General features: G+C 40.7%; 1 protein-coding gene across 2 annotated transcripts in view; it reads left to right on the top strand.

The window, feature by feature from the left end:
- The window catches only part of LOC120737719 (formin-2-like), a 68687-nt gene that overhangs the window by 12773 nt on the left and 40149 nt on the right, over window positions 1-15765 (top strand). For both annotated transcript variants that reach the window (XR_005696822.1, XM_040038556.1), the window contains exons 6-10: window positions 1455-2410; window positions 2936-3080; window positions 8618-8705; window positions 10818-10879; window positions 11747-11838. Coding sequence is in view for 1 of the 2 variants with exons in the window: in XM_040038556.1 (XP_039894490.1) it covers window positions 1455-2410; window positions 2936-3080; window positions 8618-8705; window positions 10818-10879; window positions 11747-11838 (1343 nt within the window). In the remaining variant the exon portion in view is untranslated. The remainder of the gene's footprint in view (window positions 1-1454; window positions 2411-2935; window positions 3081-8617; window positions 8706-10817; window positions 10880-11746; window positions 11839-15765) is intronic.

Raw genomic sequence — 15765 nt, 5'->3', positions numbered from 1 at the left:
CTAAACCCTGTTTAGTTAATCATGGTTTACTTGATCATGTTAATAAGTGATTGACTAAGACATAATTAACTAAATGGGGTTAGATAACCATGTTCAAACAATACATTATACCAGTTTCATGACAATAAAAGCATTAAATCATTTGAACAGTTAAAAGAGTTCAAATTCAGCAACACAGACTTCTGTTTTTTCATAATTAAGAACGTTTTTTCACAAGACATGAAGAATGGAAAAACGCTATGGAATTAAATTTAATTGACAAGTACATCAAGTACTTCAAAGTACATTTTGAAAATGTACTTGTCAGAGGAAATGGAGGTGATAATAATGGGATATTAATGGGGCAAAAAATATGCAGTGAAGCCCACACAATAACAAACTTAACTTCATGAAGAGAAAAAAAATTCAAATACCAGACATAATGGCAAAAATATGCCCAGGTTATCCAAATATCTGGGGCTTATATACACATATCCAAAATGAAATGCATATTAGAATAATGTCTTTGATGCTCTCACAAAGATATTTCACTAAAACCTTGTTTAAAAAAAAGAAGCTTGGCATTAACTTGCCCTCTGGCCAGCTTAGTGTTAAAATACTCTCTGTGTAGCTGATTGACAAGAGCAGCAATTTGCTGCTGTTTCTGTCCTGGATGCCCTTTCAACTTTACCATCTCTCGTTCTTTAGTGCAGTAAAAATAAAAGTCATGTCCACTTGGGGTGGCTGTAGCTCAGGCGGTAGAGCAGGTCATCTACTGATCGGAAGGTTGGTGGTTTGATTCCTGGCTTCCCCTATATCTTACTATGTAATAAGTTGTTTAAGTGTTAAAAAAATGTTATACTAAAGGTAAACTTTAATAACCTCTATATGCATTACATATAAGTTAAACATTTAAACCTTTTCTTGTTTTAATTTTGATGGTGGCTTATAAAACAAAAACTTTGCATCGTACAGTAAATACTTTTTTGATTGCCTGTAGGAATTATTTTAATAATTTGAAATGTTGGATTTTCATACACTATATGCCAGATTTAAAATAGGTAAATGGACTTATTCATGTTTTCTACTCTTCGGGAGCACTCAAAGCACTTTATACAACATACCACATTAACTTTCTTCAATGTTTTTACCTAACATTCATACACATTCAGTCTCTGATGAATGCATCGGAGAGCAACTGGGGTTAGTACCTTGCCCAAGGATATTTGGCAGCCAGTGATCGAACCACCAACCTTTTGATCAATAAATGACATGCTCTACCTCCTGAGCTACAGTCACCCCCATTTTAAGCCTATGAACAACAATTAAATAAAAATTACAATAAAAAAGTCATTAAATATTTCACTTTATATGTAATAAATATGAAAGAAAATCCATACTAATTTTAGTTTTACTAATGATTTTTTTTTTTTTTTTAAATTCTGGAATAACTCATGGTTTTGCATTTTCTACAGGATGAATGTGTTTTTCCTTCAATAAAACTGAAGGAAAAACATGTTAATGTCATCCAGCAACTGGAACAAACCATAGAAGATCTCAGGACTAAGATTGCTGAGCTGGAGCGACTGCCCCCTCTGGTGGACAAGGACAGTATGAAAGTCACCACCTCCACCACAGACAGGGAATGTGGAGGAGAGGAGGACCTACTAAGGGGTGTGTGCGATGCTCATCTTCAGACTGAGGCCTTCTCTGTTGGAGGCTTGGAGGCAAAGTCTGTGCAGACATCACCAATGGATGACAGTTCAAAGTTCAAAGTGCCTTGTAGTGAGCCAGACAGAGTCGACAGATTCCTGGAGCCTCCCCCCAGTCATGATGGGTACCTGTGTTCGTGTCAGCTGCAGCCTCCTGCTCCTCCACCCCCACTTCTAGGGGGAAGTGAAAGTGGAGTCTGCCCTCCTTATTCAGGGCAGACTGTAGCACCTCCTCCTCCACCATTATCAGAAATAGTCCCACCTCCTCCACCTCCTCCACCCCCTCTTCCACCAGGTTTAGGAGTTCCTCCACCTCTCCCTGGTTGTCTGGCTCTACCCCCACCTCCTCCCTTACCTCCACCTCTCCCTCATGGTCTTGCTGCACCTCCACCTCCTCCTCCTCCTCCTGCCCTAGTCCCACCCCTTACTCGTGGCATGGTTCCACCTCCTCCCCCTCCTCCTCCTCCATTACCAGGAGTTAAAGGCCCACCTCCACCTCAAGCTTGTGTGCCTCCTCCTCCGCCTCCTCCACCTCCACCAGGAAACATCTGTGTTCCCCCAGCTCTTCCAGGAGCTCTTGGCTCCCTGCCTCCTCCACTGCCACTGGGCTTATATTCTCTGGGTCTGACACAGGAGAAACCACCCAGAAAGGCCTTGTTAGAGCCACCAAGACCCATGAAGCCTCTCTATTGGACCAGGATCCAGCTCCACACCAAGAAGTAAAGAAAGTAACATGTACATTTAGGTCCATATGTTTTGTGACATTAATACATGTTGATTGCTATACCCAGGCAGAATTACAAAGAAATGGTCAATTGTCCAAATACTTATGGGCCTAACTGTGTTATAATGATGAAAAAATCATTATGATACATTATCATTATGTTTTGGGTTTTTTTTAATTCTGGTAAAGACATTCTTAGACATCATTATCTCAACAATATGATGATGATGGTGTTTTAATTGCCAACTCATGAAAAGACCAAAGCTATGCGCTATATTGACATAGTATAAAGAGTTAATTTTCAACTGCACATATGCTATCAACAAAGTTATTGTGACAACCCTGTTACTACATGACCAAGCCTGTGATCAAGCACAACTTCTGTATTCCCGGATCATGACTCACTATTTCATGATCAAAATGCTCACAACAGTGTTCTTGCTTTATATTTCACTGTTCAAAACACATCAAACAAAGTGCTTCATTGACATAATAAGTGGTGCTGTTTTGTGTTTCTCAGGGACATGTCATCTTCACTTGTGTGGGAAACAATTGAGGAGCCTAACGTAGACTTTCAAGAGTTTGTGGAATTGTTCTCGAAAACAGCCGTGAAGGAGAAGAAGCAGCCACTGTCTGACACCATAACCAAATCCAAGGCTAAACAGGTGTTGTGTTTAATTACATTTTAAATCCTCTGAGCTGAAAAACGTGCTCCCTCGTCTTCAGATGAATCTAAACGTACATAATCCAGAAACATGCAATAACTCACTTAAGGCATATTATAGTGTTTTTGAAACACATCTAAAAAAAAAACAACAAAAACATTGTATTTCACTAAATTTGAAACTACCTTATCACTTCATAGTTTACACTGTGTTCTACAATTTGTACATCTTAGAAATCCTGTTAGGTCACATATTTGTAAGGGGATTTAATGACCTGTGTTGCCTAGTGAATTCATTAGGTTTTAAACAGAGAGCTATATGGCTGGTTTCCACCCCATCAGCTACTATAAAAGGTAGAACATAGTGACTGAATCTGATCAGCATTATCACATTGATTTTAAACTAATGTCTGCTATCCTTGATATAATGTAACATAAATGCACCAGATCCAATATTTGGCTCACTTTAACCCCTAATGTACATTATAGTCCACAGCTCTTGTTGTCACTACACTGTTGGCCCAACTAAGATTTCAGCATCAAGATATTGAAGTATCAGTATTAACAAAATACTATTTTAAAGTACTAAAATCAAATTTTGTCTTTTATTTCTAAAAAGTTGGAATCGGATGATGTATGCGACAGCCAAAATTTGATTGGTTGACAAGTGGGCCAGAATAGAAAGGGGAGCAATAGCAGAGTTCACTGGGAACAGGGAAACCTCAAAAAAAAAAAATCATGAAAAGCACAGACCTTGGCTGGAGTGCACACTTTTCTTTTTTTAAACACTTGTTTTCACTTCAGCTCTTTAGATGTTATAACTTTGTTGCCCTTTGTGGTTGGCTCACGGACAATGGTTGCAACCAATGAGTGTAGAAAATGTTTATATCTATATTATCTTTCACACAGTCATTAGCTGAAAAACATATCGTGTACACTGCCTCTGTCTGACAACAGAGCTCACTGCTGGTAAATGGGCAGGCCCTGGAGTGGAGCAGAGAGCAAACATGCTCTCTCTGCCCGACCATAAATTCCACTTAAAGAGGAACAGGGTGCTGCTGTCAGATGGAGGCAGGGTACACAGTACAAAAATTCTGACTTAACACTTAACTCCTTTTAAGGCATTTCCATTTGTCAATTTTTATTCAGATAAGTCGATCTGAGGGTAAACACAATGTCCAGAAGCTGTGAGCTAAGGAAACAAAGTATATTTGCTTGTTTTGTGGAGAATATTGCAGCAATGTTACATTATATTGAGCAGGCAGCTGCCCACGTTAAACTGTTACTATCACAGAATAATGTGGGCATGTTTCGTAAATCAGCAGCAGTCATTAAACAGCTGACAGAGTGAACAGAATATACAAAAGTAAAGATCAGTGGTGTTGAGTGGTGGTAAAAAAAATTCTGAATCTGTGCAGCATCTGGAACACAAATGTAAACAAACCTAACCAGTTAACGTAAAACTCTGAAACAACAGCTGTGTCCCAAAACCTAGGTTGCATCCTTCGGAGGCCACATTTGAAGGCTGATTATGTCACAGCCAGGCAACGAAGGCAGTTCTAATTAGAAGGTTGCTCCAAATGTGGCCGACAAATGCATCCTTCCTTTCCCTGGATTTGAAGGATGGGTCGGGTGTATCCTTCGTGGCCCAACCTATCCCAGAATTCATAGTGCAGCCTGGCCAAGTCCAGTTTCCAACAATGGTGGCAGCTACTTAGTTTTAATATTACTCTTATTACTGTTTCTGGGTCACAAAATAAACTTTAACATATTTTCAGGTGAGAATGTAGCTGTGCAAACTTCAAATATCTGTTTGGTTTATCAAGACATCACATATTTGCAAAAGTGCTCCAACGTTTTCGGAGACGTCTGTTACCCACCAGCTCGATAGCTAGCTGGGAGGTCAAGGGTCACTAGAGCCGGCGAGAACAGCAGACTCCCGGCACATCGTTTTTAGACACACACACACTCACAGTTTCTTAGCTTGGTGATTTTGTCCCGTGTCCCATTTTGACCTTAGTACTTGCAGGCCATATTCAGTGTGGCCATGTGTAATTTGTGCCAGTCACTTGGTTATGACATTCTACTGTCCCCTGCTGTTGTTATCTGCTGGATTCTCTCAAGGGCTTATTTCCACAGCCTGCACCTGGTATCTTGCCTGGTGTGATGGACCCCAGCCTTTATGGATCTTTTACTTAGAGCTTGTTCCTGTGCTGCCATGGTTAGTGCCTCTGTGCTTTCTTTCAGTCCAGCCACTGGTTCTGGATGTCAGCGACTGCCGGTGGTACATACCGTGCAGGGGCCTGTCCTTCATTGATGGTTCCTCCTCTTGCTCATCTTCTTTCTTGGGTTTCTGCTGCCTAAGGTATTCACTGAGCACGTGGTTGGTTGTGGCCATTTTCCTGATGTACTCGTGTTCTTTGTTTCATCCTGGACCGTGGTGCTGACCCTCACTAGTCCCCAGCCTCCTTCCTTCTGCTTAGCATACAGCCTCAGGGTGCTGGACTTGGGGTGAAACCCTCCAAGCATGGTCAGGAGCTTCTTTGTCTTAATGTCAGTGGCTTCTATCTCCTCCTTTGGCCAGCTTATTATCCCAGCAGGGTAGGGATCTTATCTTTCAGGTCAGTTCTTCTTGCACTCATTGATCCTTATTCCATCGCACTTGGGGCTTGGTACCCAACCTCGGGTGGGAGTCATGATGATATTCCAACAGTACACTATTTTCATCTCTTGCCCACTTATGCTGTCTTGTTCCACTTGTTCCACTTTTCATCAGTATGTCCTGGTTCCTCAACACCTGATGCAGACCTTGTCTGGGTGACGTCCGAGCTGCAGATAGAGGAAGTGGCTGACATCCAGAAGTCCCTCTTTCTCTGTCTCTCGATGAAGGCGGTTGCACTTTTCTCCTCCTCTCCCTTTCCCTTATCTTCCCTGCTTGGCTTCTCGTGTCCTTGTCTAGTCTCATCTACTTTTCTACTGTTGCCCTGAAACACTCTCACAGTCTGTTCTCTAAAACCTAAAAGAGGAATTATGGATTTGATCAACTGGTCCCTGAATGCAATTGACACCCTCTTCTCAACGAGAAGCCGGGGCTCGGGTGAGCCTGAGTGTCCTGGAGGGACGTCCCCTGCCGGATACACGATGGGCAGGTGGCATAACTGGAGGGTCGTGTGCCTGGCGGGACTGTCGATCGAGGACATTGAAGACATCTACCTTTTCGGAATCATGATAACAGGGTTCTTGCTGATTGGAGCTGGCTTGGCCCTGGCTTATCGAAGATTAAAGAAAGCGGAATGGGCTGTTCAAAAGCCCACAAGGCTGCCCGCTGTGACTGAAGCAATCGGACGAGTCGTGACTTCTCAAAATGGGCTCATTAAACGCAGCCCGGATAAGATCTTGGAGAAGCTTGAGGCTAGCGTGAGCACTCAGACTAAGATCTCTGAGCAAAAAATGGATAACATCTCGGAGAAGCTCACGGCTCTCCAACGGGAGATTGAGAGACCAGTGTCGGACTGCTAGATCAACTGTGAAATTGACATGCAGTTGTTCGCAATAAAGGAATACCGCCATCATTTCATGTGGCTACTACAGGGTGGGCCATTTATATGGATACACCGTAATAAAATGGGAATGGTTGGTGATATTAAAGTCCTGTTTGTTGCACATTAGTATATGTGAGGGGGCAAACTCCTAAAGATGGGTGGTGACCATGGTGGCCATTTAGAAGTCGGCCATCTTGGATACAACTTTTGTTTCTTCAATAGGAAGAGGGCCATGTGACACATCAAACTTATTGGTAATGTCACAAGAAAAACAATGGTGTGCTTGGTTTCAACGTAACTTTATTCTTCATGAGTTATTTACAAGTTTCTCCTTGTTCACAGCCATTGACATGTCAAAGAGGTTAACACGTGAGGAGCGGATCGAAATTGTGTTGATATCTGGTGAACGCAGTAACCCTACGAGACCACCCATCACCCATGCTACAGTTAGCAAACTGCTTGCTAAGTTTCGTGAAACTGGTTCAGTGTTGGATTTGCCAAAATGTGGACGCAAGAAAACTGTCACTAATGAAGAAACATCAGTGGCTGTCCTAGCTTCATTCAGCAAGAGCCCACAGCGTAGCACTTGCCGCATGTCACTGGAGAGTAGCATTAGTCAAACATCCCTTCTGCGGGTATTAGCTACTCACAAATGGCACCCTTACAAACTCCAGCTACTGCAGCATCTCAACGAGGATGACCCAGATCAGCGCACAGAATTTGCAGAATGGGCAAAACAAAAATTGGAACAGGACCCTCAGTTCACGCAGAAGATTTTGTTCAGTGATGGGGCAAACTTTTATGTGAATGGTGACGTTAACAAACAAAACCACCGCTATTGGTCTGACACTAACCCACATTAAATGGATCCCTCCAAGACTGTTTATGGGGTACAATGATAGTGGGTCCATTCTTCATCAATGGAAACCTCAAGGCCACTGGATATTTGAAATTGCTACATGATGATGTGTTTCCCTCTTTGTGCACTGAAGCTGGCACGTTCCCTGAGTTTTTCCAGCAGGATGGTGCACCACCACATTATGGGTGCCAGGTCCGAGCATTCCTAGATGAACAGTTTCCTGGAAAGTGGATTGGTCGTCGTGGGCCAGTTGAATGGCCCCCAAGGTCATCCGATCTGACCCCCTTAGACTTTTATCTTTGGGGTAATCTGAAGGCAATTGTCTATGGTGTGAAGATACGAGATGTGCAGCACCTGAACCTACGGATACTGGATGCCTGTGCTGGCATTTCTCCTGTGGTGTTGCTATCAGTGTGTGAAGAGTGGGAGAAGAGGGTTGCATTGACAATCCAACACAATGGGCAGCACATTGAACACATTTTATAAGTGGTCAGAAACTTGTAAATAACTCATGAAAGAATAAAGTTACGTTGGAACCAAGCACGCCATTGTTTTTCTTGTGACATTACCAATAAGTTTGATGTGTCACATGGCCCTCTTCCTATTGAAGAAACAAAAGTTGTATCCAAGATGGCCGACTTCTAAATGGCCACCATGGTCACCACCCATCTTTAGGAGTTTGCCCCCTCACATATGCTAATGTGCCACAAACAGGACTTTAATATCACCAACCATTCCCATTTTATTACGGTGTATCCATATAAATGGCCCACCCTGTATATCGGCGCCAGCTGTGGTCTCAAGGCAAACAAAACAAATTGTCACCCTGAGAACAGACGGTGTTTAGACTGTTCCTCCCCTATGCAAGGCCACCTGGGTTGGCTGGAAGACTGTTTACTTAGCCTGGCAGGGCGAAGGACACTGTCTCAGCTAAACTCAGGACACACACATGCATACACATACACTCATACACACTCATACACACTCATCCCCCTCCCTTTCCAAACGCCTTCTCTTCTGGAGCTTTTAATAATTCTTTCAATTTATTCTTAGATTACATATAGTACATTACGTTACACTCCACTTCCTATGAAAGCATCTAACCTGTCTGATTTTCCTGTTTTATTTTTGTTTTAGGTTGTTAAGCTCCTAAACAATAAGCGTTCTCAGGCTGTAGGAATCCTCATGTCATCTCTGCACCTTGACATGAAAGATATCCACCATGGTGAGTTCCACAGTTGATTGGGCAGTGTTAATTCAAATAATGCAATTAGCCATTGTATATTGGGTTCATTTACTGTCTAATTCCTATAACAATTTAGATTTAGAAAACAATCTAGAAATTTTTTTTAGTGTGGTATGCAGGTTTTAAATGATTTTCCAGATAACCTTTCCAGGCATCAGGTAGCAGGAACAGTTTTCTTTTAGCCTTTTTGCTTCTTAGGCTCAACGTGCTTCAATTTAGTTGCTAGTTTTTTGTTTTGTTTTTTTCAAACATGGCAATCTATGTCAAATACAGCAGGTGGTTTTTCAAGTGAGTTCAGAAGCATCTGGTTTAATTCAGTTCATTTCACAACAACAGTTGCTTCAAGGCACTTTATATTGTAAGGTAAAAAGAGCCTACTTTTCTCTCTCAGAAAACAGTCACACAAAGGTGCAAGCTTCTCTAAAACTTGTACTTGGTAGTAAAAATGTTCATGCCATTTGTTAATTTATTTCATGCACAATAATGATAATGATAATCAGAATCAGCATACTTTATTGATCCCTAAGTAAATATGTTTAATAGTGAAATGGCCACATTTGTAAATGTGAATTTTGAAAATGCAGGAAATACATCTTTAGTTAATAATTAGTTGTTTAAAAATTTCCTGGGCATTACTTAAGTTCTTGGGAGTTTGAGTTTTTTCCCCAACTTGTCAAGTTTTGAACGGAGTGATCAGCAGTGTTGGGAAGGTTACTTTTAAAATGTATTCCACTACAGATTACAGAATACATGCCCCAAAATGTATTTTGTAACGTATTCTGTTAAGTTACTCAATAAGAGTAATGTATTCTGAATACTTTGGATTGCTTAATATATTATCATGCTTTTTACAATTACATGAATGTACTATTGCTGTGTGATTTATTACTATTACTGAAGGTTACTCGCCAATACCGACTAGATTTTTAAATCTTAATATAAAATGAGCAACAGTAGGGTGGACATTAGGTAAGGCTCCACTTTTTGCAGCAATCTCGTATAGAAAACTCTTCCACGCGTATATAAAACAGGTCCGTGGCTCCAAACTGTAGTAAAGGGACCTCCATGTCAGGCTCATAGCTGAAAACTAGCTTTACTTTGTTGTGTGGGTCAACTTCGTATATATATATATATATATATATATATATACATGCTTCCATCTCCCGTTTCTCCTCGGTGACAACTCGTACTTTTTGACTCTCCTTTTTCTCCCTCCCTCGCGCTCACAGACACATAACGGGTATGGCAGGCCATTCTCCCTGCAGCACGGACTACACTACCCATGAGGCTACATTCTTTAGGGCTATGCCTATAACACTCTGCCTATTGCCTTCATATTAAATAATTTTTGTGAATAATTTTTAAAGACAGCAGCACGGTGGCACGGTGGTTAGCACTGTTGCCGCATAGCAAGAAGGTCCTGAGTTCAATTCCACCATCAGGCCGGGGTCTTTCTGTGTGGAGTTTGCATGTTCTCCCCGTGTTTGCGTGGGTTCCCTCCGGGTACTCCAGCTTCCTCCCACCGTCCAAAGACATGCAGCGTGTGGGGATAGGTTAATTGGATAATCCAGATTGCCACTAGGTGTGAGTGTGAATGGTTGTCTGTCCCTGTGTGTTGGCCCTGTGACAGACTGGCGACCTGTCCAGGGTGTACCCCGCCTTTCGCCCTATGACAGCTGAGATAGGCTCCAGCGCCCCCCGCGACCCTGAAAAGGATAAGCGGAAGCGAATGGATGGATGAATTTTTAAAAATATTTCTTCACATCATTATGCGAGCCGCAAGTAGAGGTGACACGGGCTGCGAGATTGAGACACAGTCATTAGAGCCTCTTAATGCGTGTTTTGTTTGGGTTTCCACCGGCGTGGAAATTCAAAAATATGGAGTTCATAGTCTTATGAAACAGGAAAATACCACCGTGTAATCCATTCATTTCAACAAAGTAACTGTATTCTGAATACCACCTTTTAAAACGGTAACTGTAACGGAATACAGTTACTCATATTTTGTATTTTAAATACGTAACGGCGGTACATGTATTCCGTTACTCCCCAACACCGGTGATCAGTAACCAATTGCTCTTTGTCTCCTAGCCATCCTGAACTTGGACAACACTGTAGTTGACCTGGAGACCCTGCAGGCCCTGTATGAAAATGTGAGCTTCACACTCAGTTTTTATTGTTTGCTTCTAGAGATCTGAGGCCCTTAAATCCTTATTGGTCCAATGTCTACAAAAGGCTGAATGTTGATTTCTTGTCTAGTAATGCAGCAATTAAACCAGACCAGGTCTGCAATGATGAACACTACCTGTCAAGGAAGACTGTGTATTTGGGACAGATTTTTCCAACATATTGTCAAATACACCAGGTAGTTCACTGTTCTGGGACATACCTTAATGTTATATTTACATTACTGCTTGTCAAATCTTTCAGATAATCTAATCCCATTAAAGGGCAGTTTATTATTCCACTTTTGTTCCGATCATAATCATTAATGTTACTAGATGTCCCAGTCATGATAAAACGAGAGCGGTAGTGAGGTGATGCAGAGTCAGATGTAAGTCAAAGTGGATGGACAGGCTCTAAAATAACTGTTAACATCCAACAGATAAGCTGTGAAAAAATGTTTATTTGGTATGTCAAATCGATTGATATTACATATATACCCCAAATAATGTTAACCTGATATTTATGTGTGTCTGTGCTTAAAACTAACCAAACAAATAGAAAAAGACTGCAGATGTGTATTTCCTGCTACCAGTTCAACAGTCAACAGAAAAGATGTCTATGAGTTAAAACAGGGTGTATAAGTTTAAACTGAGTGCCTTCATGCATGTCATTCACATTTTATTATTATTATGCCAGAAGAGTTCACAGAGTATCAAACTTTTTTCAAAAGAGTCTAGAGTCTAGTCATACATCCTTTTTTGTTTGTTTTAGATCTGCTCAGATGTTGCCTTAGTTTTATTTTCTATATAAATTATAGAAGACATGGAGCCAGATCTCTTGTGTCTCTCCCACAGAGAGCACAACAGGAAGAATTGGACAAGATCGAAAAGCACATAAAGTCCACTAAAGACAAAGAGAATGCCAAGCCCCTGGACAAACCAGAACAGTGAGTGATTACTCTAACACTTCCACGATAATGAGCAGGTTTATTTCATGAGTTACAATCTCACTGACTCAGGAAGAATTATGGTGAAGGCAGACTTTTTTCATCAGAGCAGGTCATCTACTAATGGCAAGGTTGGTGGTTCAAATCCTATCTGCTCCAGTCTGTATGCCAAATATCCTTTGGCAAGATACTAACTCCAAGTTACTCTCTGATTAATCCACTGTGAGTGTGTGTGAATGTTACATAGAAAGCACATAAAAAAGTGCTTGTGTGAATGGGTGAATATGGCAAGTTGTGTAAAAGCGCTTTGAGTACTCAGATACAGTAGAAAAGCGCTATATAAAAACCAGTCCATTTACCATGTATACTACCACAGTTGATTTTAAATCAACTGTGGTAAATTAAACATTAATTCATGGGATTTAGCAAAAAAACATCTTTTTAACTGATTGGGAATTAAGGTCATTTTTGTGTATAGTCCTCCATTCTGAGAGTGTTATGTGACGGCTGTGTGCAGGCAGGAAAAGGACCCAAAGTGCAGACTCCGGAGACAGACGTGAACTCAAAAAACAGCTTTAATGCTGAACTCAAAGTAACAAACATTAACACAGGCAGGACAAAAACAAAACACACAGCATACGTGAGGGTAGATAAGAGTAGATCGCGACAATGACAAACTGAAACACAGGGCTTAAATACATAGAGGGGGCAATCAGGGAATGGACAACAGGAGGGAAACACAGCTGCGCAAATCAGGCCTAACCAGACAAGGGGAGGCAAAACCAGATACATTAACATCAGACAAGGACCTTCAAAATAAAACAGGAAACATGACACAGACTGAACTAAAGACACAGACTCACACGCACTGGGGAACAGAGGGAACAGAGACGTGGGACCAGGGCAGACACAGACACTGACTGGACACGGGGATATAGCGGACAGGGGAGACAGCAACTAAGGATTACACAGAGACAAACCATAAGACAGAACTCTAACAAAAACCCAAAGACTAGAAATTATAACTAATATAATAAACTCAAAAACCCTGGGTCAACGACCCAGGCATCCTAACAGAGAGTCCCAAAAGAGTTTGGAAAGTTTGAATGATAAGGCAAGGCAAGGCAAATTTATTTGTATAGCACAATTCAACAACAAGGTGATTCAAAGTGCTTTACAGAGACATTAGAAACAAAACAAATAAAAAGCATGATTTAAAATTGATTAAAACAAGCAAACAAACAAACTAACTAATTAACAAATAAACAAACAAACAAACAAAACAGTATATAAAATCAAAACAGATAAAATCAGAACAGTAGATAAAATCAGTAGTTAAATGTACAGTAAGTTTTGAAATTTAAGCTTAAAAGTGTGGATTTGGTGCTTTATTCAAATGCAACTGAGAATAGGTGAGTCTTCAACCTGGATTTAAATAAACTGAGTGTTTCAGCTGATCTGAGGCTTTCTGGGAGTTTGTTCCAGATATAAGGAGCATAAAAGCTGAATGCAGCTTCTCCGTGTCTGGTTCTGACTCTGGGAACTGATAAAAGACCGGACCCAGATGACCTGAGGGATCTGGAAGGTTCATACTGGGTCAGGAGGTCACTGATGTATTTTGGTCCTAAACCATTCAGAGCTTTATAGACCAGCATCAGAACTTTAAAGTCTATCCTCTGACGGACAGGCAGCCAGTGTAAAGACCTCAGAGCTGGACTGATGTGGTCCACTGTTTTGGTCTTAGTGAGGACTCGAGCAGCAGAGTTCTGAATGAGCTGTAGTTGTCTGACTGATTTTTTAGGTAGACCTGTAAAGATGCTGTTACAGTAATCAAGCCTACTAAAGATGAATGCATGGACTAGTTTTTCCAGGTCCTGTTGAGACATCAGATCTTTTATCCTTGAAATATTCTTGAGGTGATAGTAAGCTGACTTTGTTATTGTCTTAATGTGTTTTTCTAAGTTTAGGTCTGCATCCATCACTACACCCAAATTTCTTGCCTGGTTGGTGGTTTTTAGGTGTATAGACTGAAGTTCTCTGGTGACCTGTAATCGTTTTTCTTTGGCGCCAAAGACTATTACTTCAGTTTTGTTTTTGTTTAGCTGGAGAAAATTGTGGCACAACGAGTCATTAATTTCCTCGATGCATTTACCAAGAGCCTGCACAGGGCCTCGGTCTCCTGGTGACATTGTGATATATATTTGTGTGTCATCTGCATAGCTGTGGTAGTTTATTTTGTTGTTCTTTATAATCTGTGCCAGTGGGAGCATGTAAATGTTAAACAGAAGGGGTCCCAAGATGGAACCTTGGGGAACTCCACATGTGATACTTGTCTGCTCAGATGTGAAGTTACCTATTGATACAAAGTATTTCCTGTTTTCTAAGTATGTTTTGAACCAGTTTAGTACAGTTCCTGAGAGACCTGCCCAGTTCTCCAGTCGTTTGAGTAATATGTTGTGGTCAACTGTATCAAATGCTGCACTGAGATCCAGTAAAACTAAGACTGACATTTTTCCACTGTCTGTATTCAGACATATGTCATTAAACACTTTGGTCAGAGCGGTTTCAGTGCTGTGGTTCTGTCTAAAACCTGACTGGAAGGCATCGTAGCAGTTATTCTGTTTTAAGAAGTAACTGAGCTGTTGAGAAACTGCTTTTTCAATGATCTTACTTAAAAATGGGAGATTTGAGATCGGCCTGTAGTTGTTCATTTGTGTCTTGTCAAGATTGTCCTTTTTCAGTATAGGTTTAATTACAGCAGTTTGATGACACTGAGCAGTGCTGATTTTCTAACACTGGAAGATAACTCAAAATGTTAGAAATATTCCAGTGTTAGAAAATCAGCACTGCTCAGTGTTAGCCATTGTTAATCTGCAAAACTGACTAGGTTACTTTTAAACATATAACACTGTCAAAAGTATTAATTTAACACTCAACAGTGTTGTATTTAACACTCAGAGGTGTGGACCCATATAGACACTCTCTAGTGTTAATTTAACACTGGAGATTTTGCTGTGTATTATTGTTATTATTTGCTGAATCCTTAAATGCCAGCCAGATAATCTGAAACAGGGCAGGATACACAAGACTTCCAAAGTTCAGCACTGAATCCTCTGCTTTACCTGCAAAACTAAAACACTGATACACATCTCAAACACAAGATTCTTAGACAAATTAAATATTAAATATTCTCACTTGTTAGTATATAAGGGCAGGGTTGGACCAAGTTTACAAGTAATTATATAGGTAAATGCTATGTAGGCCTGGGTATCGTCACTGATTTCTAGAATCGATTCAATTCCGATTCACAAGGTCCCGAATCGATTCGATCCACGATTCGGTTCGATTCGATTCGATTTGATTTGAATTGGGGAAATTTTGCCTCAGACAGTCAGAAATATTATAATTCTGATCACTTATCAGTACATAGCGATATTTTTATATCTATAAAAAGAAAGCTGACACTTGTGAGACTTTATCAAAGGTGTGAGCATCACAGCAGAGGCCTTTGTGTCAAAGTAACTGAGGATAAAACACAGAAAAACATGAAGGCGACTTTCCTGGTCTGGGTTTTTATAGCAGATGACCTTAAAAATATTGTGCAGTCAAAAACAAAGTGAAGCAGAGCAAAGTTACAGAGGTTTGATTAGAGACACAGCTAAGCATTTTGCAATTTTGCATAATTTGTTTACATTTGTTCAGTATTGAACAGCAGAATTGAGGCTTTCTTGTCGGAAGTAAGTTAAAAAAAAACAGCGGCTGGTGGATAATAAGTAAGCAAATAATGCAAAAAACAGAGATTTTTAGATGGGAAATTCCTGTGATTTTATCGTGGTGGAAGCAAAACAGCAAAAGTAAGAGGAAATTCGTGACGATGTTTATGTGAAGCGAAATGTGAAGCGTAGTTTGGATTGTCTTTGGCTGCTG

This window comes from Simochromis diagramma, unplaced genomic scaffold (assembly GCF_900408965.1).
Source record: "Simochromis diagramma unplaced genomic scaffold, fSimDia1.1 OVJJ01000617.1, whole genome shotgun sequence".
NCBI classification, from domain to species: Eukaryota; Metazoa; Chordata; class Actinopteri; order Cichliformes; family Cichlidae; genus Simochromis; species Simochromis diagramma.
This window is presented reverse-complemented; position numbering and strand designations above follow the sequence as displayed.